Genomic DNA, 26,151 nt, shown 5'->3' with positions numbered 1-26,151 from the left:
GCTATGCTGCTATAAAAGCAACAGTTATTAGTAAACATTTTTATTTTATTTAATTAATTGGAATGCTTATTGAGATGAGTATTATTTATTCATTGCGGACTATTATCCTTATCTTTTTTTCTTTGGGGCCCATAGAGTAATGGATATGACACTGAATATCTACAGTTCCATGTGAGCATTGTCTGAAGATAGTGATTTCAATCTTACCCAAAGCTGACCAGAGGATTAGTTGGCCGAAACGTGGTGAGACAGCAACAACTATAGAAGGTAGTAGGTTCGCAGTTCCTATCCTGTCACGGTTACCACCTGATGAAGGCCAGAGTAATAGTTGGCCGAAACTTTGTGAAACAACAACTAAAAAAGATGCGGATAATAGTCCGCAATAAATAAATAAATTTTTTTTTTCTTCATTTTTATAATGTTGAATCATTGCAGTTTCCTGGGTGTAAATTCACTGAAACTCTGGTGTTTATCAAAAAGTACTCAATGACAAGCAGAGCATAATTATAATATGTTCATTTATACAAACATTACTGGCTACATATATGCATACATGTTTCTACTGTACCTTATTTAGAGGCTGAATTTCTAAATGAGATGCAGCTGAAACATGTATGCACATAGATAGCCAATAATGTTTGTCTAAGTAACATACTTTATATATTATCACATTTTCGTTCAGAAATACGGGTAGAGAAAGCCACCAGCAAAATGTGCCACCGAGCTCTCTCCCATCAAATGGAAACCTAGGGGGGAAAATCTTCAACTGGTACTGAGCTGTATATGGGCTAATAGTCCTATATTCCTTGAGTAGTGATTGGAAGTGACAAAGGCAGCTTAGTTGGCAGGTTAACACAAAGCATGCATTTATCTCGCAGAGTAAAATATCTTTTTGTTCTGTTTTTATTATTTTTATAAACAAAGTAAGGAAGAAAAGAAAAAAGAAGTAAAAATAATGAGAAATGAAAGTCGTTTAAAGTTCCTGATTGTAGGACATAAACGTTTACATGGAAAGTGCTTATGGCTATGAAAATCTGAGTGCATTGATGTGCATCATTTTTAAAGTTAATTGAAGAAAGAAATAATAATTTATTGAGCCCTTCCAAAGCATTGATAAAAGCATCGGCAACAACCTTTTTCTTTCTGACACTATATCCATGCAGATAATGTCCTCAGATGATCAAAATACACAATGGTGTGGTGTCATCCGCTGCTTTTTTTTTCCTTTCCCTCTCCTTTTATTTTCTTTCCTTCTTCAATAAACAGAAAGTCCATGAGTCGCAAATAACGACCTTATGCCATTCAATAATATGTTGAATCCATGACTTTCAAATAATAGCCTTTTGTCTCTCTTTGGCCTTGCATTATATTTTTCCCTTGTTGTAAATTGATAAATATGCACCCGATTGCTATTGTTTTCTTTTGTTTGAAGATAAGATCGTTTCCGGGTCTCGATGAGGTTTTTAGCAAATTCATTCCTTTGTTCTGATTTTCATAAAGCAACATTTCCGTTTAACACACAGGCGATTTGGAGAATTTTAATTTAAATGATCTCTTGTTCGCACGTAGCATTCGCCTATGCACCCCTACACACCAAAACAAAAGAGTTAATTTGATTGGACAGTTGCCTGTTGCCAGGCTTGTGTTCTAGTTCAGACTAGCATGTCACAAATGTTGATTATAATAATTAATGGGTCATCCAGTATCATTAGGATAGGAGTGTCACTATATAAATATACCAGGTTAAAGATATTCAAGAGTGATAACTAATGAATTTAATGAGGTTAGTAAGAGTGCTCAATAACAAAAGAGCAAGATATATTTTTTACTAATATAAACAAATTTACATGGTCGTGACACTAGACATGCTAATGTTTCTGACTAATGTCAGGCAACTTAATAAATGGTTGCTTGTCACAGAAGAAACCAGTCCTTAAATGAAAAAAAAAGAAACAGTTGAGTTCAAATATATATATATATATATATATATATTATGGCGGTAGAGTTTAGTTTCCTAGAGGTACATCCAATGAAACAACATGTGTCTACCAAAAAGTGCTCAATGAGTAAACAGAGCAAGTATATTAAGTTTATTTATACAAACATTAATGGCTACATATGTGCATACATGCTTCTGTAATCACCCGTGCTAAAGGAGATTACATCTTCAGGCCATGAATTATCTTCGCAAACTGACATTTCAAGACCTAAAAAAGCAAAAAAACAAAACTTTTCTTCATTTCGTTTAAAAACTTTAGAAATCTTGTCACCTAATATGGGGGGGGGGTATGTGTAGAAGGATGAGCAAAGTACTTGAACAATCCATTTATCACAGAAATAAACACAGAAAGTCAGCACCAAGTTCTCATCAATGCTATGCTCCTCACTTCCATTAGCTGTTTGAGTGAAAAGTGCTTGTCATTCTTCAGTGAGTAGGTCGACCGCAGTGGTCATGTTTTGCGGGAGGGGTATAGCTACAGGGAATGATTTGGGTTACAGAGGAAGAGAGGGAATGGGGGGAAAGTGAAAGAGAGGGGCTTGAACATTTTTTATGCATAAGGGGGGAGAGAGTGGTGCTTATAGGAGGAAGGGGTGAGGATAGAGATAAACAATTAGGGCTTAGATGTATAGATATAAGGAAATTTAGAATATCCTGTTGATATGACTAATGTTTTTCTCTTATGCATGTTTCAATGAACAGCAGGGATAATTCCTGTTTGTTTCTCTTGTGATCCATTTTTTTTATTTGGCGAGCCAGTGTTCAAACGTTCTGTTCAAGTGTAAAAAGAAGTTTGCCATAGTCATGAACATTTTCACCTTCCATGAGTCATCTTCAGGTGAGTGATGAATTAAATGTCGTTTGGCGAATGCACAGATTTATTTCCATGGCTGTCATTTTTTTTCAGTAGTTACTTTCTTCCAATTTGATTGTCGTCTGCTTACAGTTACAAACTAAAGTCGGATTAGCGTTTCAACATTTGAACAACGCTCGGCGAACGCCGATGATTGCCGGTCTCGCCCGATCCGGGCTTGACGGGAAATCACGAGGATCCGGGTCAAATTATGCAAGAGTACCAATTGTTTCTGGGTATATTTGCTCTCTATAACAGGCACAAGGGGAAAACAAATGAACACATATCTAAGGAAATGGCAGAAACACTAGAGGGTGACCTCAAATCTGTAGTAGAATGGCAACAAAAATGGATGATCACATTCAATGCTGCCAAGACTAAACTTGTTTCCTTCAATAATTACAAAAAACCTTCTCTACCACCAATAGCAATCACAAAGAACACATTACCTGAAAGTAGTTCCTTTAAACTCCTCAGCCTAACGTTTACAGGAAACATGAACTGGAATAGATACATTGAGAGCATTGCCAAGACTGCTGTGAAGAAGGTGGGCTCTCTCTACCATGCTAGAAAACTATTTACGCCTGAAAGTATCTTGTACCTCTATAAGACCACCATTCGCCCATGTATGGAGTATTGTGTCACATTTGGGCTGGTGCATCTGCTACTTGTCTCTTACTCTTGACAGGGTTTAAAAAAGTCGCCAACCTGATAGGTCCTGAACTGTCATCTAGGCTTCAGTCTCTGTCCTATCAATGAAATGTTGCATCCATCCCTCTGCTTGTTCTACAAGTACTTTAATGGTGAATGCTCTGACGAACTACAAGCATTTGTACCCTCGACGTAAATACCCTCCGACAAGCAGCTAAATCTCACCCCTTCACAGTAGAGATTCCTAGGTGTAAGAAAGCCTTCTACTCTAATAGTTTCTTCCCCAGAACTGCTAGACTTTGAAACTCCCTTCCGAGATTCTGCTTTCCCAACTGTACTTGCATGCAGAAATTCAAGTGTAATGTGAACAGACATCTTGCTACTCATCTCCCTTCATAATACCCCTGCAACTTATGTCCCCGATAGTAGTCCCCTGCTTCAAAGTGGCACTGTGCCTTGTTTGGGGTGAAAATTGAATAAAAAAAAGCAAACAAAAAAAAACAATCACTTTCAGGCAAGGGAGATAATTCTTGGGTAAAGAGTTACTTCTCCTTTAAATATAACATTCATATTTATTTTCTAGATGAAATCTATTTCATTCAATCAATAATTAAAATGCAGGTTTGAAATCTTTAGCTGACTATCATGCATGTCCACAATATTTACATGTTGCATGACTGTGTGCACTAAACCCGTCATTCCTTCTGGTGAAATCTCAGAAGTTTTTAACTCATGCTTTTGTTTTTGTCAATTAGGGGCCGTGCTATACATTGTATGTATCCAAACTCTACACACCCTCTGCGTCAGATTTGGGTGGATGGTGATGGTGGTGATTTGTCAGCAGCTAATTAGCACGTCAGTTGTGTCATGCTGGCATCAAAGCTATGAGAAGATGAGGGCTTGTCTCAATTATTGCATGTACCATCAATTATGCAGAATCTTGCCTTTCTTGCCCCCTCCCCCTATATACAACACTTGAGCAGTTTAATGAAAATTCCTCATCACCAAAATGCTGGAAAATACTATAAACACCAATATGTGTATTCATTTCCTCTCTCTTTCTCTTTTATATATATATATAAAGTCATCCACATACAGTACTGTTTCGCTGTTTCACACACACACACACACACACACACACACACACACACACACACATATATATATTATTAAAAAATAAAATTAGTTTGCTTGCCGCATCCCTGGTAAGTAAGTATGAAAGCTGATAGCAATGTAGGAAAATCGGAATGGTGAAAGAATGAACAAAAACAAACATATAGATAGATTGTAAGATATGAAAACTTACTACCGAGCTCTATTCAAATATTGAGCACTGCCAAAATAAATACTGAAAATCTATACATAAAATATTATATCTTGTTATAAAATTTGATGTGGATACATGAAATAATATATATATATATATATATATATATATATATATATATATATATATATATATATATATATATATATATATCATTCAACCACGGTAGTGGTTGAATATATGCTTAAGTCCGAAATTGAATGAATCGAGACACATTCAAACCCCCACCACTAATTCCGTTCGCAACCAAATTTCAAACAGGTTCTATAGTTGGATAGAACACCTCATTAGCTACATTTTGAAAAAAAAATTTCGAAAATTGGTTCAGTAGAAAAAAAGTTACAGCAAAATATGTGGGTTCACAAACAGGAGAGTAAGTGACTAACGCCTTTTTTATTTTGCATAACTTTTTTTGTATATAAATATTTTTTACTGCAATTTTGCCAATATGACATGTTAGCGTAACGGTTAGAGTACTGGGGGTTGGTGGAAAGATTTTAGGTTCAATCCCGTGTATCGTCTTTTTTTATAATTAAAAAACCGAACTTTTTTTTAATAACTAATTTTTTTTAACTCTCCTTATGATTTTATAGCAAAAAATGGTGAATTTATCGATTAAAAATATTAGTGAATTCTATGATATACATATTCTTTGAATGAACTCAAATTTTTCGTTATCACATTTGATGAAAAATGTAGTCCCATTTTGGCAATGCGTCTGACCAATGATGGTTTTGAACCCGCGACCAGCACTGCGATGTTATCAGCAGCAGCCTGGGCATAAATATTCCTATTTTTAAACTCCTTTAAAAGAGGATTCAGCATACAGTTCCATAGTAAAGGTGATAAAATCCCACTTTGGGGGTTTCATTTAACTACTTCCCTTTTAACGGTTGCCCTCAGTAGCTCTACTTGAACTGTTCTGTGCCTCACCATGTAAGCAACCCATCGGATGAGTACTGGTGGCAGTTCCCGTAGCGAGTTCCCGTAGCGACTTGAACATACTACTGAAGGGTATGTTGTCAAAAGCTCCAACGATATCTAAAAAGACACCAAGTGCCATCTTCTTTGTTGTTAGTTTACACTCTATACAGATCACGACTTCATGAACCGCAGTCTCAGTAGAGACCCTGGCTCGGAACTACTGTGATTGAATGATAAATATTGCATAAATGTGTGTTTGAGAGCTAATTTTTTTTGATATTCATTAATAAATATTATAAATTTATATATTAATACAATAGCAATGCCTGGAAAAATCATGGATTATATGGAAAAATGCGCGCATGAAAAGTAATATTCTTAAGATTTTCTTAAACCTGGAAAAGTAAAGGACAAGATATTCTAGTAAAGTAAAAAATAAGAATTTTTTAGACTTAAAATATTGCAGCTAAAAATAAAATTTGAATATTGATAAATATTTTATTTATTATTTGCATATGTTGTTGTTTATTGTTGAGTTAGAAAGAATTAAATGATCCTAATTATGATATAATAAAATTATTAATTTTTATGTAAATTATAAAATTATTAATTCCATCTACTAACTAACTAACTAATGAATTAATTTTATTCAAACAATTTTCACTGCATAAATATATGCAAATAATAGGGGGGGAAATAAGTTCAATCCAGCGACTGACACCCTTTCTAACTCAACAATAAACAACAACGTGTGCAAATAATAAATAAAATATTTATCAATATTCAAATTTTATTTTTAGCTGCAATATTTTAAGTCTAAAAAATTCTTATTTTTTACTTTACTAGAATATCTTGTTCTTTACTTTTCCAGGTTGAATTTCTTGTCCTTTACTTTTCCAGGTTTAAGAAAATCTTAAGAATATTACTTTTCATGCGCGCATTTTTCCATATAATATATATATATATAATTTCAGGGGAAATATTTTTTCAATTATATTTCACCTTTTTTATATAATAATCCTTAATTTATGAAGCTCAATGTAATTACAGAGCATATAATAAACAAATGACAAAAGTCTATATTCCAAATTTCATGATGTTGACCATCTTACAATTTATTCCTTTTAGTACGGTGTCATTTACAATTCTTGACAGCAACTATTTCGTAGCGGAATTCATTTAATTATTATATCAATCAATGAATCTATTTTACCCATAACTCATCAGAAGAATTGGCAACTATCAATCCACCAAAAGAAAATAAAATGCATTTGGGCATGATTACAAAATCTGAAAATTGGAAGGGGAGTTGCAATTACCTTTTATTTTATCTTTTATTACACCATTTTTTAATTTACAAGTCACTAATATTTAAATATCCGTATCAATAAATTGTATTAATTTTGATATACACTACTAAAAAAAATTCTATTAAGTATTTTATTAATTTATGGTTTATGTATATTTAATCTATATATATTTACTTAGATAATATTAATAATTGTAAAATATATACAACATATCTACATATTTATTTAATTTTATACGAAACTAACTACAATATATATATATATATATATATATATATATATATTCAATTTTCGATGATACAATTCTTGATTTTATCTAAATTTTATATCCATATATAATTCAGTTTTATCATTATTATTTTAAATAAATTTGTGATTACATAAATTTTAATTCTTTATTGTGATTTAATTATTTTTCATTAATCTTACTTAATTTTAATATAAAATTCCATTTTGTAATATTTTATCGTAATTTGTTTAAATACAGTCAAAGGTGGATAATTCACTTTTAAATTTTAATGAGCCGTTTCCCATTATCCAACCTAGTCATATTAAATGATTTTTATTATTATATTGATAAAAATGATATATTTATCTAGTTTTATTCTTATTTTATTGTATATTATTTATTAATCTAATTTTTATTATAAATTGAATCATATTATTTATTTAAAACATTTCATTATAAATTAATCTATATTTATGAGTGTTAGTTATCAATAATCTAAGTTAAATTATAATATTCAAATGAATGATTAGCTGGTATGTCTATTAGTTAATTAATTATTATATTTCATCTACTCTAATTAATTGAATTCAAATATATCCCAAATTTTTTAATTATTTTTTATTGTATCCTAATATGTTGAAATTAGATCTCATTATTTATTTTATATTTATCAGTAAATTCTAAAGTAATAATAAATTATTTGCTATCCTTTAAGCTATTCTTTTGTATTTATATTATTTAATTGATATTTATTAATTAATTTGTATATTTTGTTCAATATTTAAAAAAATTTTTTTAATATATACCCGTTAATAAAAATTTAATTTCTATTTTAATTTGAGCTATTATATATTTATAACTTTATCAGGTTAATATTTAATTTTATTTACTTAATTACGACTATTTTTTATTTATTTTATTTATCTATTTATTTTAATTTATTTTGAAAGTTTTACTTTAAAAATTAACATTTTTCTTCTACAGTTGTTATATTTAAATATTCTTCAATCAAGTATTAATAATCATTTCCCAAACTAATCTAGTATAATTTATTTCTTTTTTTTTTTTTAACCTGAATAAATCGTTTCCCCACTTGTATTTGTATTTAAAAGTGCACTAATCATATAATAATTTAATATTTAATGAGTTAATTCTTATTTTGCTTTTATTATTTTAGGATTGTTAATGTTGTTATTATAACATAATATTTTATATTCTCCTACTCTCCCCATTACCATTTTTTTTAATTTGAAATTTTAATATAGACTAATATTTAGCATGTTTAAATATTGCAATTAGACTAACAGTTAGAATATTTCAAGTTCCACATCCTTAATTCCGTATGTTAATTTTATAGCTTAATATATTTTTAACCTATAATTCTAAAATAAAATTACTAACATTTAATTAATGTAAAATAAAAAAAATTATACTACTCTATTTCATGTTTAGATTTATTCAATACATATATCTTATTATAACTAATGTTTTTATATCTATTTTTCTATTATCACATTTGGTTTATTTATTTGGGTCAGCACATCAATCATATAATACTTTCTTGTTTCAACTAATTAAATGAGTAATTAAATCAACCCGAGAATTTAATTCTACTTCTACTTTATTATTTTATGATTATTAAAAATTGTCATTACAACACAACACTTAATCTTCTTACACTCTGCCATTTACTTTTTATTTTATTCATAATTATAAAGTATTTTATTTGCAACTAATATTTAACATGTCCAAATTATTACAATTAGGCCATTTGTTAGAATATTTCAAGTTTCATGACTTCTATTCCATATACTAATTTGAGATTGAATTTATTATTTACATATAATCATACTATATAATTATTAGCTCTTAGTTGTCAGATTTAAATTAAATACTATATTATGTAAAATATACCATCATATTTTCTCCTCTCCTTCTCATCAGAGGGCAGGAATTAGCAAAATGCAGGATCGGATTTTGCATATAAAAGTATTTAATGAAACTACAAGTAAGTCACAGATCTTACTTGGTTAAAAAAAAGGGTGAGGTAAGGGGAACAGGAGGCAAAAGAAAAATGATAAAAAGATTTTACATGAATGGACACTCCGGTGAAGGGTAAAAATCCAAAAATGGTAAAATCCAAAACAGTCGAATTTAAAATTTCAATCCAATGGGTAAATTCCAAATGGTCCAAAATAATCCAAAAGCGCAAATGGAATGAATTCCAAATCATTAAAAGAAAAGTACTGGAGAGAATATTTAAAAACACGTCTGTCAAGGCTAGATGAATCAAAAAAATTTAGGTTTAAAAAAAAACAAAAAAAAAAACACCCGAAAAGCGGTGAAGATTTAAATTTGAAAAGCAAGGTCAAACTGACCCAGACAAGAAGCGCAAAAATTAGCGTTAATAATTAGGTCAGCTTAGATATGCACGTGAAAGTCCCAGAATTAATTAAGAAAACTGATCAGAACAAATAAATGGCTAAGTTTATGAAATGGGGCGTCTGTTATAAAAAAAAAAAAGAATGAAAGTAAATAAATAAAAAAATAGAAAATTATATATATACATACAGACACAAAAATGCACACATACATGTATATACATACACACACGCATATAAATATATATACATATATGTATACATATACAATAACACACACACACACATATATATATACAAACACACACGCATGCATAAATATATACACATATCCAAAAACATATACAAGTTAAATAAAAACATACATACTTACATACAAAATAAGGGGATGGATAGGCCGGTATCTACAAACTCCGGAATAAGGCAAATAAATGTGTATGTAAATGCATATAGTAAAATATAAGTAAACAAATACATAGAATAAAAATGAGTAGGTTGATGTATATATTTAATTAATAGGTATACTCATACCATAAAACGGAGACAGCAGATGGAAAACCGGCCAAAGAAATAAAGAAAAACAAATAAAATTAAAAATATAAAAAGCTTAGAAGATAAGATTATATATAAAAAAAAATTATGGGAAAAGATATTTATTTGAAGGGTTAGATTAATAGCTATGTGATTTCAAATTTACCATATTTAAACTTGGACATATGTTTGCAATAGGAGATCAGTTCGTTTTTAGAGTTTATTATATTACTACTTTGAGGGGAGGTTATAATAGTTATAGCTTCAGATGTACAGAGGTGACAAGACTTAGATCCTGGAGTATAAGACTTAACTTTTTTTAGGATGGTCCATTTAATTGAAAAGTGGGTATTGGCAGAGTTAAACTTTTTAACCAGTGTAGTTAGAGAAGTTCCCTGGTTATTATTTAAATTTTGGTTATTGAAAGAAGAAGTGTGGTTTGAAATTCTTTTCTTTATTAAAGTTGAAGTAGCACCTATATATGTATATGTTTTATTAATAGCTCGTGGTCGAGCATTAATATTAATTTGTTGATTTATACTGGGAAGAGAATTTAAATTTTGTTCATTTTGATGAACAGAGGGTAGGACAGTAATTGTAGCAGGATTGGTTTGGAGGGGATAATTAGTGTTATCAGTGTTAGGATGGCTGCTATGAAAAATATTATTATTATTATTATTATTATTATAGCTGGTTGTATGATTGAAAATAGGGGGGCTGGTTGATTCGTTTGTTGGATTAATAATTATATCAGAGGGAGGGTCGGAGGAAGGATAATTGGGTAGCAAAATGTTATTGTCTATTATGGGAGAATTGCGTGGGAGCTCTGTAATTGTGCATGAATATATTACATCTTTATGGATGCAATCATTATTGAGTGGGCAAAGATGTTTGTTAATACAGTTGCAGTTTCTTTTTGGTTGGATTGGGAAAGGGATTTTTTGGGCTGATTTAATTTTTTGTTATTAGATGCTAAGATTCTTTGTGCTAAATTAGGCATAGTAGAATAAGAAATTCTTATTGAGTTTTTATTAAAAATAGAACTATATCTGTGTGGGTATTTAAAAGAGTTTTCTACAATATTGAAGAATTCTTTAGGTATATTAGTTTTAACATTTACGCTAAATGGAGGATTAAACCAAATATTTTTCTTTCTCCTAGTGCGACAGGGTGGGTTAGAAGTATTACGATTAGCATGTTGGTTCGGATTATATTTGTGGAGTGGACCATTGCTATTGATAGCAGCAGATCTTGTTATTTGAACATATATATATATATATATATATAATCAGCTTGACACACAGGTTCTTGCCAGATCACTGAAGTTAAGCAGCAGCAATGAGCCCGGCCAGTACTAGATGAGTGACCATTTGGGAAGGCTAGATGCTGTTATGTACCACGCCGAGATGTAGAAATTTCCAAGTTGGTATCTGGATGCACTCCCAGTGTTCATTAACTTGCATCTAGGGGAAGGAAAACTGATATAAAAGCTGAGGTCTGTTGTCTGCTTGTGGTAGCCATTGCATCAACAAAAATTAGCAGTTATACTAAAAAGTGTGGTTGGTTTTGCACAAAGCCTTCACCACTATAAACAAATCATCTGTGTGATTTCCAAGCTATTTAGTTGTTGTGGGGGAGCTCATATGTCGAAATTGACGTGAGCATCCATCATTATATATATATATATATATATATATATATATATATATATATATATATATATATATAGGTTTGAGGTGTTCAAAAGTAGGGACTAATGAAGACAACAAAGTTGTTAGATAGTGCTCAATAAAAAGAGCAAAATATTCTTTTATTATTTGAGGGTAAACAGTTACATATGGTCACTACAAATAGCCATCTGTTTCAGTCAAAGAGACTTCCTCAGGCGACCCAGAATCTCTCGATGCCAAAAAGAAAATTTTTTTTTTTTTTTTTTTTGCGTCGAGAGGTTCTGGGTCACCTGAAGAAGTCTCTTTGACTGAAATAGATGGCTATTTGTAGTGACCATATGTAACTGTTTACCCTCAAATAATAAATATATATAGATGATGAAAATTATGGAAATGATATTCTAGCATCTAGGAAAATTAAAAAGAAAAACCATGACTTTCACGAGACGATTGATTTATGTATTTTGTTAAAACCATAACCACATTATAGCAAATTCGAATATGTAAGATTTGCAAGAGTATCATTGGTAGTTTTAACCTGACACACAGACATATAATAAGAGAAAACAAAAAATGTAAGAATAATTTATTTTATCTAATGACATAATCACTTTGTCACATCCTCATTAGATCACCAAAGTTACACAATGTTGAGTCTGGTCAGTACCAGATGGGTGACCATTTGGGAATACCAGGTGCTGTATGTTGGAGGATGTCGACATCTTCCTGCAAGAACCTAATATCATCATCTTTCCTAAATGGGATATACATGCGACTAGTAACTGCTTGAGAATTTAATATTCCTTTGACATTTCAAGAAGCCAGTTCCAAGCTAAGCAATGTCGAACCTGGTTAGTACTAAAATGGGTGACCATTTGGGACTTCCAGGTGCTGTATGTGCTCTCCGCTTATCTCAGCACTATTTCTAATCGTCCTGGTCTTCTCCTTACCACTGAACTCAAACAGTGCTGATTCAGGAGAGGTGTGGTTGGATATTGCGCAACCCTTGTCTTACAAATACATGCACAGCAGTCCCTGCAGGGGGTATCCTTTGTCTTTCAAGACTGAACGGAGGCATGGAATATCTTCTGTATATCTATAAAAGTGAGATTGTGTGGGTATGTGTGAGGACACTTCTCAACCTAGATACTCAAGTAATTTTTTAACTACAGACTTGAAATTGGATATATAGGGTATTCAGACATGTGCAAACCTTTTTAGTCAGTTTTCATCCAGAAAAAGGGCTGCTAAGGGGTCAAAATTGGAAAATTAGTATGTGGGAGGTCACTAGATTTTTATCTGTTTGTCAACTGTTTCACAAATGCGCATGTGTTCACATGACAGCTTCCTTATGTTAAGGATAAGTAGGTTTGAAAACACTTTTTAAAGATTGTATCAAGTTGGCTTAATGGTTATTATGCTTGAATCACTGTCTTTAAGTTTTGGTTTCGATCTCAGCTCGAGTATTTTTTTTTTTTTTTACTTACAATAAATGAACTGTTTAGAAAAAAACATGATACTCGCATGCACATGTCTCAGTTTCTGTATGAATTAAAATATAATATATAAGGTTCCAGGTTCGATCATACCTACCAAAAGTTTTTTTAATTTTTTTTTACACAGGGCAACGATTTTTTAAAGAAGTTTAACATTGTTTTTTTTTTTTTTTTTTTTTTTTTACCCCCCCCCCCAAACACCCGGGCAACGCCAGGCACCCTCGCTAGTTCTAATGAAAACTGAATTCTAAAAATAAAATTTAGAATCTCAGAACTCAATTGTTGCAAAATTTTGTTTATTTAGGCCACTTTCAAGAGTGGAATGGCCTCTGACATTATTGTCATGCTAAGGGTTGAAGTTACTTTAGAAAATGTTTGCTCGTGTGAATCACATATTTGACTCAGTTCAAGGCTGTAAAAATTATTTCACCTTTCAACTCATTTGATCTACTAACTTGATATGCTGTTTTTATTTGGTGGTCACCACTTATCAAGGCCTATAAGCTACTCTAGGATAAGGGTTAATGAGTTTTCGGTAGATGCTGAGACAACAATGTGACCAGAAAATATTCTGAGAATTTTATACTGGTTATATAAGCAAAGACTGATGACCTGGTTGGTAACATCAAAGAAAGAAAGAATCAAAGAAAGATAGAGCACAGTTAGTAAGAGAGAGAAGTTAGTTAGATATGTGCGTACATAATGTGTATATATATATATCATCTCTAAATATATGTATAATACGTATATAACAATACATATTATCTAGTGTCTATATAAATATATAATGTGGCTGCTGTGTATATATAAAGTTTATATAAAAATGAATAATCATTATTTAATTATAACTATCGAGCCCCTTTAAGAATACTTAAGGATGGACACTGTCTGCGGAGTTATAACTAAGGCAATCAACTAGCGTCTTTGTAATGTTCACGACTTCCATTCACTAGATTACCTAATGTATTCCCCTGAATTCGGCATTTAATAGTTCTTAATTCCCTTCTTTCCTGTGGCAGTTGTTTGGTGGCCCTGAGATGGGGGTTCAGTAAAAGGTGGCTTCATAGCTGGGTTTGAATCTCATGACCGACAGGAATTGTTACCCTACACTGATGATTGCGTAAGCATGAAACAATAAAACACTAGTGTCTGTAGGTAAAAATGAATAATTATTATTTAATTTTTGTTTGTTTACGAACAGGCGATTTGAGCACTATAAAAGTGGTGGTGGGTGTCTATTTAAATAGACATTCCGACGAGTTATTTACGGGCGTCGATTCCATGGTCAAGTGGGTAACTGCCGACTGTCAACACGACGGTTCTAGATTCAATCCTTGGCTTGGGAAAGATGGTAGTCTAGCGGCACTGATGAGTTGTGATACAACGAAACAGGACTGTATGTCGATGACTACAAATATATATATATATATATATATATATATATATAAACTACTTCATTTACTCACATAAAATTAATATACGAAAGTATAGATTTATGCGTAAACTTTAAGTATTTACTTCAAAAGTGCTCAATACGTAGGTAAGCTAGTTAGTAATTTATAAAATATATATGGCGATTAACCTACATTGAATATTCGGCGTTTCATCCACTCTAGGATTCGTCAGGCTTATGCGCGAATTCTGTGGTTGTTTATTGTTTTTATATGGTCCTCTTCTGTTGAGGGAGGGTTTTTAGTTAGCCAATCAGCTTTCTAGTATCCACCGCGCCCCTTCCTATCAGCCAATGGGCATGCATTTTATCGAACAAAGGATCTGTTTTAAAGTTTAGTGGTTTAAGGCAGACATTTCTTTTTTTTTTTTATATATATAAATATACATATGTGTACATACATATATGCACATATATATACATATATATATATACATACATATATGTGTGATCGTTTATGTATATTCATGTTTATTTAATTTATTTATTTGTATATTTTCTATTAAATAAACATGAATATACATAAACGATCACACATATATGTATGTATATATATATATGTATATATATGTATGTATATATATTGTATGTATGTACACATATGTATATTTATATATATATATATAAAAAAAAAAGAAATGTCTGCCTAAAACCACTAAACTAGTTTTAAAACAGATCCTTTGTTCGATAAAATGCATGCCCATTGGCTGATAGGAAGGGGCGCGGTGGATACTAGAAAGCTGATTGGCTAACTAAAAACCCTCAACAGAAGAGGACCATATAAAAACAATAAACAACCACAGAATTCGCGCATAAGCCTGACGAATCCTAGAGTGGATGAAACGCCTAATATTCAGTGTAGCTTAATCGCCATATATATTTTATAAATTACTATATATATATATATATATATATATATATATATATATGTAAAAGAGATTTAGAAGGCTGTCACAATGCGAGGAATGAATTATAGTCGCTGTTGGTAAGAGGAGACGAGAACAAGTGGCGATTTACAAATCAATAAGTACATATATATATATGTTTTATTATTATTTTTTATATATATATATATATATATATATATATATATATATATATATATACCTAGCTTGAAATCTTGTATAGCAGGCCATTATGTCACACCATATTGAAAGCCTTTGATATATCAAAAGCAATTGCCCTAGAAATGAAGCTTACATCGAGAGATTCACCAATCCTGTGAGATATTACTGTTAGTACATCAGCTGTAGATCTAAACAAGCGGAAACCATATTGCATGTCATTGAGAAGGTTGTTTATGTCGAGGTGTTTGATCACTTTTCTGTTTAACACAGATTCCAGTAGTTTACTCACGACGCACAGGAAATTGATTGGTCTCTACTGAAAGGGAGATGAGTGATTGCCTGAGTTTTTAAATACTGAAGAGGTTTTTTAGGGTGTTGGGAAACATTTCTCCTTAAGACAACACTTAAACAGCTTTATAAGTATGGGGACTAGTTCTGGTTGAAGCTTTTTGAGCACTATAATTGGAATGCCATTGGGGCCAGTTGCTTTACTGGGATCAAGATTTTTGATAATCTTGGCAACATCATGCACAGTTATTTGTATGTCGCATACTGTGATTTCAGACACAGGAGGAAATAGATGTGGGTAGGTGGCCCTGATCATATAGAGTAGAATTTTCTGCAAAGTTTTTAGCAAAAATGTGTCTGTCTGTGTGTAAATATTTAACTGATAAACTCTTAAACTACTGAAATAAACAGGGAATTGTAATCCTACACCAAGGATGGTTTATAAAGAGTAAAATCTTTGTTTGGATGGATGAATAATGAATACTAAAATATATTATCAAATTGAAATGCAAAATGTTCATTTCAACTTGCTCCCATATTTTTATTTCTTTTTTTGCATTTCTTCAAGTTGTTTAATATTAAATCTTTCTTACCTATCCCTCGATGGCTACATCAGTAGAGAACACGGCTGGAGTATTAAATGTTTTGAATTTGATTCTAGCTGATGGAACCTCAGTCATTTTTTTTTTTTATTAAATTATTACTATGTATTAGGTACAATATAATATTCAATAGAGTATTAGCTCTGTAATAATAAATACAAAATCTGCATAGATTAAAATATATTTAAGTATCTTACGACCCGACGAGGCTAGGCTAGGCTAGGCACCCCCACTTCCCCACTAATTTAAACTACTTGATCAATTTATATGATTTTTGGACTATAATATTTAAATTTCATCGTGGGTACATACGTCATACAGATTTTTCTTTATTTTTTTTTTATTTTTAATATTGGGGGAATTCTGGATAAGAACTAAATACATTTCAAACATGACAGACAGACAAAGCCTTTTGTATATATGCGTGGAGATTAAATCTGAAAACAGAATTTGATAATTAAAAACATTTTGATTTTAATCAGTTTCATTTGCTATTTTATTCTCATCGATATTTATATTATTGGATTGTCTTCATACGAAGACAATTGTAGAGCTCGGTTAATATTTGCCTGCATGCATATGTGAACACATGCACAATTGCGCATCTCTTTACCTGCAGGAAATCTTTTTTTTGCTGCCTCCTTCTAATTACCAATTTCAAACCAAGCCTATAATTATTATTCTAGAAATTGAATTTCTTAAAATACTTCCTCTTTATGTAACATTCATATGATATTCAAATACCGAGCTGTGAGTGAAATGACATCATAGTAAGGAAAAGAAAGACTATGAAAAGGAGAGAGCACGTTTGAGAAGATGATCACATGAGAGACGTGGATGATGTTTGAGACCATGATCATAAGAGAGATGTTACAACCATAACGAGGAGTCATGTGTGGAGGGAGAATGAGGAAATAAATGTCTTTAAACAACAAAAAAAAAAAAAACGAGTTGAAGTTCTTTCCTATTATGTGTCTACTTTGCGACTGAGGCTTCAATGTATTGGGGAACATTTCCTGTTGTCTGCTTTGCGACTGAGGCTACAATGTGTTGGGGAACATTTCTTGTTGTCTGCTTTGCGACTGAGGCTACAATGTGTTGGGAACATTTCCTGTTTTTTGTCTACTGTGCGACTGAGGCTACAATGTGTTGGGGAACATTTCCTGTTCTTTGTCTACTTTGCAACTCAAGCTACATGTTGGGCAACGTTACATTTATAACTTTGATATTTGAAACATGTTGCCTTGAATCTATGTCTTTAATCGGTTTTAAAACCATGCTTAATCTCAGAAGAGTTTCTGATGGGTAGTTATTCTGTACAAGTCCTGGAGAGGAAGAATTTTCAGTGGGTAGCTGTTCTGTACATGTTCTGGATTTTATAACTTTGCAGGCCGAGAGCAAAAGATCTTTCTTGTGTTGACGCGAAAAAATTACATGCTGGAATGCTCAAAGATTCAATATTTTTATGGAGCAATTCTGGTTTTTGATTGGTTGCTAGCAGAACATGGCTTAATTTGATTTGTCAGTTCCTATCAGTAGCATTTATAAATAGAATCTCTTAACTTTCAGGGATCATATCCTCATATCAAAAATATTGCAACAATCGTAATTACATATTTTTTTATATTTACCGCAGTTTAAAGACTATTTTGTTTAATTTCTTTTGCATGCCTCATCATAAGATACTTTTTTTGGTCTTTCATGGTTTGTCATGCCTGATCTTGAATTATGGTCATTATTTTGTTTCTGTATTGATAATGGACAATTTGTATTATTTGGATTATTCAGACTACTGTTCTCATCTTGAGTGTTATTTTTAACGTTTCAGATGTATCTTGTCGAACTCTGGAAATCTGCACGGAATCTTGGATGAAACTCTTTATTTAATCCATGAAAGTAGCATGCTCTTGTTCTGTCAGCCATGACTGGGTAGAAGTCCTAAGCAAATCACAAATATATTTTGAGTATTGCCCGCACTGAAATTCCATGCAGATTCTCAAGTTCAACTGAAAGATTTCCGAATTCAACAAGATACACCTGAAGACGGTCAGTGATTACATTGGCAAAAACTTTGTGAAAATAATATCCAAAATGAGAACAGTTATCTGAATAATCCAAATAATATGCTTCATATCGTTGTTAAATGATATAGAGTTCACGATTATTAAGATTATCTGGTTTGCGTGAAGTCTTTCTTGTTAGTGGCAGCTTGTGTAATGTGGCCATTACATGTTAATCTTTTTTCAACTGTGTCGTTACATTTTAGCACTCAGACTCAACACGTGTCTAAGAAAGTAAATAAACAAGGAAAGAAATTCGACTCAACTTTTTTAGTTGAAGTAAAATTAATTTATTCTCGCTATTTCCAACAATGCATTGCATCTTGTTTTAAACAGTTCATTTTATCTGCCACATACTTAAAACCTGCCATCTCAACACAGGCTTAAAAGTCTCTCAACACCACATGCCACATGTTCATTTTATGCTGGCACATGATTTTCCTGGTCCTCTGCCGCCCATGTGTGTTCCTGTTGTTTTCCGTTCACGTATGTCTGCTGTCACCTGCCACCCACATGTGTCCTTTTTTTTTTTCCTTTTTTACTTTTTCTTCTTTTTCTCTGCTGTGACATCACTTGGCACACTGGCTCGGTCATTTGCATATGTTTCATGTGGATATTGCTGATACAAGCGCACCAGTGGCTCCATTGTGCTTGTAGTCAATCTGCAAGATTATAGGTTTTTACTCCTGACACCAAGAACAGTGATGCTCAGTAGTTTCAGGCAAAGACGGGGGAAAGTTTAGCCGAGAGCACACAAAGGAATGATGCAGAATCAACATTGTCACTTTCATTGGATTGATTTGCAGTTCTGCACTTTGTGTATTTTTTTTTAATATAGGAGGCCTCTCAATGATAAGGGTTAAAACCAACACATATTTGTTTGCTACAATGGATCCTTGTGCTAATTTCCTGTGGATTTTCACCAGAGTCCTGTTAATCAAGCTGTACCTCTAACACTGCTTGGTTTCAAACATCTTCCAAGAACTGTTGTTGCTTGTTTTTTGTTTTTTTTTTGTTTTCTTAAGTTTGGTTAATATTAACTTTCAGAAATTCTAAAAAATACTATTAAGCACTGTTTCAAAACAGCTTATTATATAAAACCAGTATATTTAAATTGAAATATAAGTTTACAATCAGTGATATACTAGTAAGGGTTGTTTTCTCCATAATATAAGCATTGTTTAAAATTTTACGTTTAGAAAGCCAAATCCAACACATTTATTTTTTTTTGTTAAAAGACAAACAAATATTTATTTGTTTAAAATCTAAATTTTTCAACGATCATAGCATCTTCATCAGGATGATGACAAATTTTTTTTCTCTCTTTTCTTCATTTTTTGTGGCATGGTGTCAATATAAAGAGAAAAGTAGGCTCTGCATTCGACAGTGATTTTTTTTCAAATGTGTGAGATAGGAGGGCCACGTTGTACACATAAAATGAATTAGAATTGTTTTCTTATTGAAAAATTTTGATTTTTTTTTTTTAAACAAATAAATATTTATTTGTTAGAAAAAAAAACCTGCATTGTATTTTAGCTTTCTAAACGTAAACTTACGTATTTCAGTTTAAATTTTAAGCAATGCTTATATCATAGATAAACGATCCTAACTAGTATATTTACTGATTTTTTTTTTATCAAAACATATGAGAAATATAATTGAATAATAGAAAGAAATTATCACATTTACATCACCATTTTTAAGATGGTGGGTATGTTTTGTTTAATTTCTTACTGATACAAGATTTCTTACTGATGGTCAATTTTTTTTTTTTTTCTGAAAAAATAAATTTATTAATTTTCACACACTGAACCTTGTACTTGTATTTGTTGTGGTATTCACCTTGGATCGGTTGAATGGGCTCCATCCAACAAGTTCACCGCATCCCAAATAACAACTGACCAAGTGCGGTGGTCTGAGGCTGTTTCCATTACAGGTGTAAGCCATTCATGGTTCCATCAGCAGAGCCAAGGATTATTTCAGCATCCTGTTTCACCATCTTGAACAAGGTTTTGAGTTGGCCATGTGCTGCATTTCTTCCAGCCTGGTGGTGGTACTGGGCCGATGGTTTCACGAATGAGGTCATCTGGGTTTCAATGAAGCATATGCTCGAACCCATGAAGGCGTCTGGCAAGGAGGGATTGTTGAAGGGAGTTTATCTTACAGCATGCCCATCCCCAGACCATGTTGTTATAGATAAATTGTTGCCAGTGGACATGTAGGATGCACTGTAGGTAATGATAGTCGAACACCTGCAGCTTGCAAAGGTCACTTGCATGCATAGGCTAGGTTTCGCCTCGGCCTTGGATGTAATCCAATTGATGGCATAATTGAAGGGTGTGGGTGAAAGAACGCAGCCTTGATGAACGCTGGAGTAAATATTAAAAAACACAATTCCTGACCATACACTCTTGAGCAAAAAAAAAAAAAAATGGGCCAAACAAATTTTATACATTGTATTACACTAAAAACTATATTGAACAAAGAACAATTGAACAAGGAAACTTAAACGAGACTAGTAACACAGAACAAGACATTTACTTTAATAAATGCTTAGTATTGAATCGTATTCCCTTTTGATATCTTTAAAAGATCAATTCTTTTAGACATGCTCTCGACCAAAGTGGAACACTGTGAAGAGGAGATGCTATTCCATTCGCTTTGCACAGCTTCCCACAGTTTCTCAGTGTTCAAAAAAGTTCTTCCAGCCAATGCACGAGATATTATGGACTAAATATTCTCGATTGGGTTTAAATCGGGGCTTTGACCTGGCCAAAATATCACATCAATTGAATTATCAAAAAACTATTTTTTTTGTGACTTTAGCAGTATGTGAAGGGGCATTATCATGTTGAAAAATAATGTTCTGAGATATTCCCAGCTTTTGGATACTTGGTAACAGTCTTGTTTCTAATATTCGAATGTATTTCTTTGCATTGATTAACTTCTCATATCTAATATGTTCCCCAACTCCTGCTGCACTAAAAGTTCCCCATACCATTATCCCTCCATTCCATTGTTTAACTGTCGTTTTTATGAAACTTGGCAAAAATCTTTCTCCAGTTCCTCGATTGCACCACTCGAGCATCGGGAACATCACTAACCAGACAAAATCTTGATTCATCTTACCAGAAAACATTCTTGAACCAGTCTGTATCTTTCTTGCCCTAACATGAGAAACATCTCTTTCTATTGTTGATGTTCTTAGATAAAAATGGCTTCTTTGCACACCTTTTAGAAGAAAGTCACATTTCTTTCATTCGTCTAGATATTGTATATCTAGAAAGAGAATTTCCAGCCCCTGTCTTGAATTCTTTGCTATGGTCAACATGTTTTCTTTCAATCCTTCAAAGCAGTTAATTTAAGCCTGTGGTCGTCCTTCAAAGTGGATGCTCTAGGGCCACCAGATCCAGATTTCCCTTTTACCTAGCATTCGACTGCGAACCTTTGACCAATTCGCTCTACTGCAGAAAGAAATGTTTTCACATTTTCTTTTCTTAAAATATCAAAAATCTGCTTGTAAGTCATTTTGGACTGCTTTAATCCTGCAATTTGTTTTTTTATATCCTTGCCAAGATGCGGTCTTACCATTTTTAGGATTAATTTTTCCACTTATTATTATATGCTAATAATAATAATAATGTGCAAAATAGAAATTTTCAGTTAAAATTAACAAAAATTTATAGAAAAATATTGAAAAATCGATTTTTCCTTCTTTCACTCTTGGCCAATTTCTTTTTGCTCATGAGTGTATATGTGGACTTTTGTGCAAGTTGAGTGGTAGTAGCCCTTGATAAGGTTGAGCACTTCTGTGAGATGCCATCGGCATTCATAACCTTCCAAAGGACTCCACGATGAACAAAGTCAAAAGCAGCAGTAAAATCAATGAAGCAGACGATGGTTTTCTGCTGGTAGCTCCAGCACTGTTCAAGCACTCTTCGGAGAGTAAATATCTGGTCAATACAACTACAGCCTGGGCGGAATCCTCATTGGTCGGGCCTTGTACGTGTGTCTCATTGTTGTTGAAACTGCTTTAATAAGATAGTGGTGAAAATTTTTGCGCTGATATCGATAAGGCTGATGCAGCGATTATTACTGCAAATACATTTATCTTTCTGGAAGAATGAAGCAGGACAGCACCACTCCAATCTTGAGGAAGGTTTCCGATTTTCTAAACTCGAGAGATAATTTGGTGTAAAATTGGACCAGGACATTTGAAGAGTGTTTGAAGATTTCAGATGTAAGACCATCTTCACTGGCTGCTTTTTTTTTTTTTCAGCTTTTTGATGGCGTCCAGGACTTCATGAGTTGTAGGAGGAGTGATAATACAGTGGCAAGCATCAGAAGGGATACCAGTGATCTGGGATGGTTGGGGGTTTGGTTGGAGTGGTTAAGCAGTGAGGCGAAATGATCACTCCAGTGTTGCAGGTGTTCATCAAGGTTTGTGATTGGTTCACCTAATAGATTAAGGGACATTTTGAATTGGAATAATTTTTTTTTAATTGCTTCAAACATTATAATAAGTAAAAATACTTTTGATGTAAGAAAAAACACTCAATCAAAATGTATCAGAAAAAGAGTCTCATCTATCGATTGAATAAAATCAGTTTTGGGTGTGGCTAGTCAATAATTACTTATGTTTATCATGTACATACCCGTGATGAAAAAAAAATATTGTGCACTAAAAATCACGTTAATTGATCAAGAAAATAATTTCTAAGCAATTTTGAGTTTTCTCTCCCCATGTTAAGAATGATTTTCTGAAATCCGACAAAAGTTTTAATTATTTGGAATCACGGAATCACCTGCTTTGTCTTGCAAAATGGCATTAAGAGATTGTTGATCATTGTTTAGCTATAAAATTTGTTTTTCTGTTTTAAAAATAAAACTACTTGATCAAGTTATGTGAGTTTTGATGTACAATATTTTTTTTTTCATCACAGGTATGTACACTATAAAAAATTTTCTTTATTTTAGTATTTGGTATTTTAGTCTTTTCTATGTAAATACCATGAATACCTATTTGAAGATCTTAAGAACTTGAATCATAAAACTCCAATCTATGGTTCCCCCTTGCCAAACTTTCACAAAAAACCTCACTCAACTAGCTACAACCACTATAAACGATTTCCCCCACTCTCTGTCTGTGCCTAAATCCAAACACAGATTCCATGAACGAGCTTCTTTCCCAGAACTACCCATCTGTGGAACACTGTTCTGCTATCCTGCTTCCCAGTTGAATACAACGTGGTAGCCTTCAAATCCAATGTAAACAAGTTCTTGTTGAGCCATCCCCATAAATAATCAAATTTTACCCATTTTATACCATTAATGATTACTACACTACCACCAACAAGATATTGCTTTGTTCGCGAATAACACTGCTGATGTGCAAACACTGTTACGCAAGCTAGAAAAGTCTGCAAATAATATTGGTCTCCACATTAATGCGGATAAAACAAAGTTTATGACTTTCAATGTGAAAGGAGAGATCAGAGCTCTGGTTGGAACAACACTGAAAGAAGTTGCTCAGTTTACGTATCTGGGTAGCAACATAGTTTCCACAGAGAGTGATATCGAAATTCAGATCTCAAAAGTATGGACCGCATTGGATGGACTGCGTTCAGTACGGATTTCAAAGCTAACTAACAAACTGAAAAGGCAGTTCTTCAGAGCAGTGGTAGAGTCTGTCCTTATTTACGGTGCTACAGCCTGGACACTCACCAAAAGATTGGAAAAAAAACTAGACAGCACGTACACCCGTATGCTACGAACAGTATTAAATATATCTTGACAAAATCATTCCACAAAACAGCAATTTTATGGCAACCTACCTGCCATATCTAATACCATCAGGGAAAGACGCCTATGATTTGCCAGTCACTATCTGAGGAGCAAACATGAATTGGTGAGTGATGTATTGCAATGGACACCATGACACGGATGTGCAAGCAGAGGACGACCTATATCCATGTACATCCAGCAGATAAAACACGACACCAACTGTGAACCTGAAGATCTGAGGCAACTGATGGAAGACAGGAAACTCTGAAGAGGAAGAGTTACATTGGTCTGGGCAAGGAGCTTGTCCTGATGATGATGACATTACCACCTTACATTTATTATCCTTATCCTCGGGTGGCTTTCGGGCCTGGATAAGTGATTACTCCCAAGTAAAAAAAAACAAAAAACAAGCTTTTTACTAAAATGACTTAAATACAATATCAAATAATCTTTAAGGGGTTGATATGCCATAAAACATGGTCAAACCTTGATTGCATAATCATAAAATACCATCGTTGAGTATACAGATTTTGAAAGGTAATGCTATCCACCTAATGAAAATTCTGGCAAAAATGCAAAATAATTTATGACTGCTGCTGCTTGTACTTGATTTGGTGTTTTATATATTTTTATTTATTTTCTTGTAGATTAAACGTATGCGTCAATTGGAAGAAGAAAAGGAAATGTTGGTCCAAGGAATGGAGGTTGTGGAATCTGCCAGACTTTGGTATCAAAAGCGATTAGCGTTAATTAATGATAAGCAGAAACTTGCCGCCTGGTCATCATTTAATGTAAGCCTTTTAAATCTATTCTTTTTTTTTGTTGATTTTGTTTTGTTCTTTAATTTCTATTTTCAAATAAGTGATTATTTTTATTAAATTTTTTTATTATAGTTTCCTTCAACTTTCACTTTAAAGAACTTAGGGATCTATTATTTTCTTGACATAAATAATTAATTTTGTCTTTTAACCTATATATATGTATATATATATATATATATGTGTGTGTATATATATATGTGTATATATATGTGTATATATATGTATATATATATGTGTGTATATATATGTATATATATATATGTATATATATATGTATATATATATGTGTATATATATGTATATATATATGTGTGTATATATATGTATATATATATGTATATATATATGTATATATATATGTGTGTATATATATGTATATATATATGTATATATATATGTGTGTATATATATGTATATATATATGTATATATATATGTGTATATATATTTATATATATATGTGTATATATATGTATATATATATGTGTATATATATGTATATATATATATGTGTATATATATGTATATATATATGTGTATATATATGTATATATATATATGTGTATATATATATACATATATATGTGTGTATATATATGTATATATATATGTGCATATATATGTATATATGTGCATATATATGTGTATATATATGTGTATATATATGTATATATATGTATATATATATGTGTGTATATATATGTATATA

General features: G+C 32.1%; 1 protein-coding gene across 1 annotated transcript in view; it reads left to right on the top strand.

The window, feature by feature from the left end:
• Positions 1 to 26,151, top strand: part of LOC145241373 (uncharacterized) — a 149,682-nt gene that overhangs the window by 103,296 nt on the left and 20,235 nt on the right. Inside the window, exon 3 of the mRNA XM_080104251.1 lies at positions 25,270 to 25,413. Coding sequence (XP_079960377.1) covers positions 25,270 to 25,413 — 144 coding nt within the window. The remainder of the gene's footprint in view (positions 1 to 25,269; positions 25,414 to 26,151) is intronic.

The sequence above is a fragment of the Euprymna scolopes genome, chromosome 20 (genome assembly GCF_053919585.1).
Source record: "Euprymna scolopes isolate OS-2025 chromosome 20, ASM5391958v1, whole genome shotgun sequence".
Taxonomy (NCBI): Eukaryota; Metazoa; Mollusca; class Cephalopoda; order Sepiida; family Sepiolidae; genus Euprymna; species Euprymna scolopes.
Note: the sequence above shows the minus strand (reverse complement) of the source record. Positions and strands in the feature narration are given on the sequence as shown.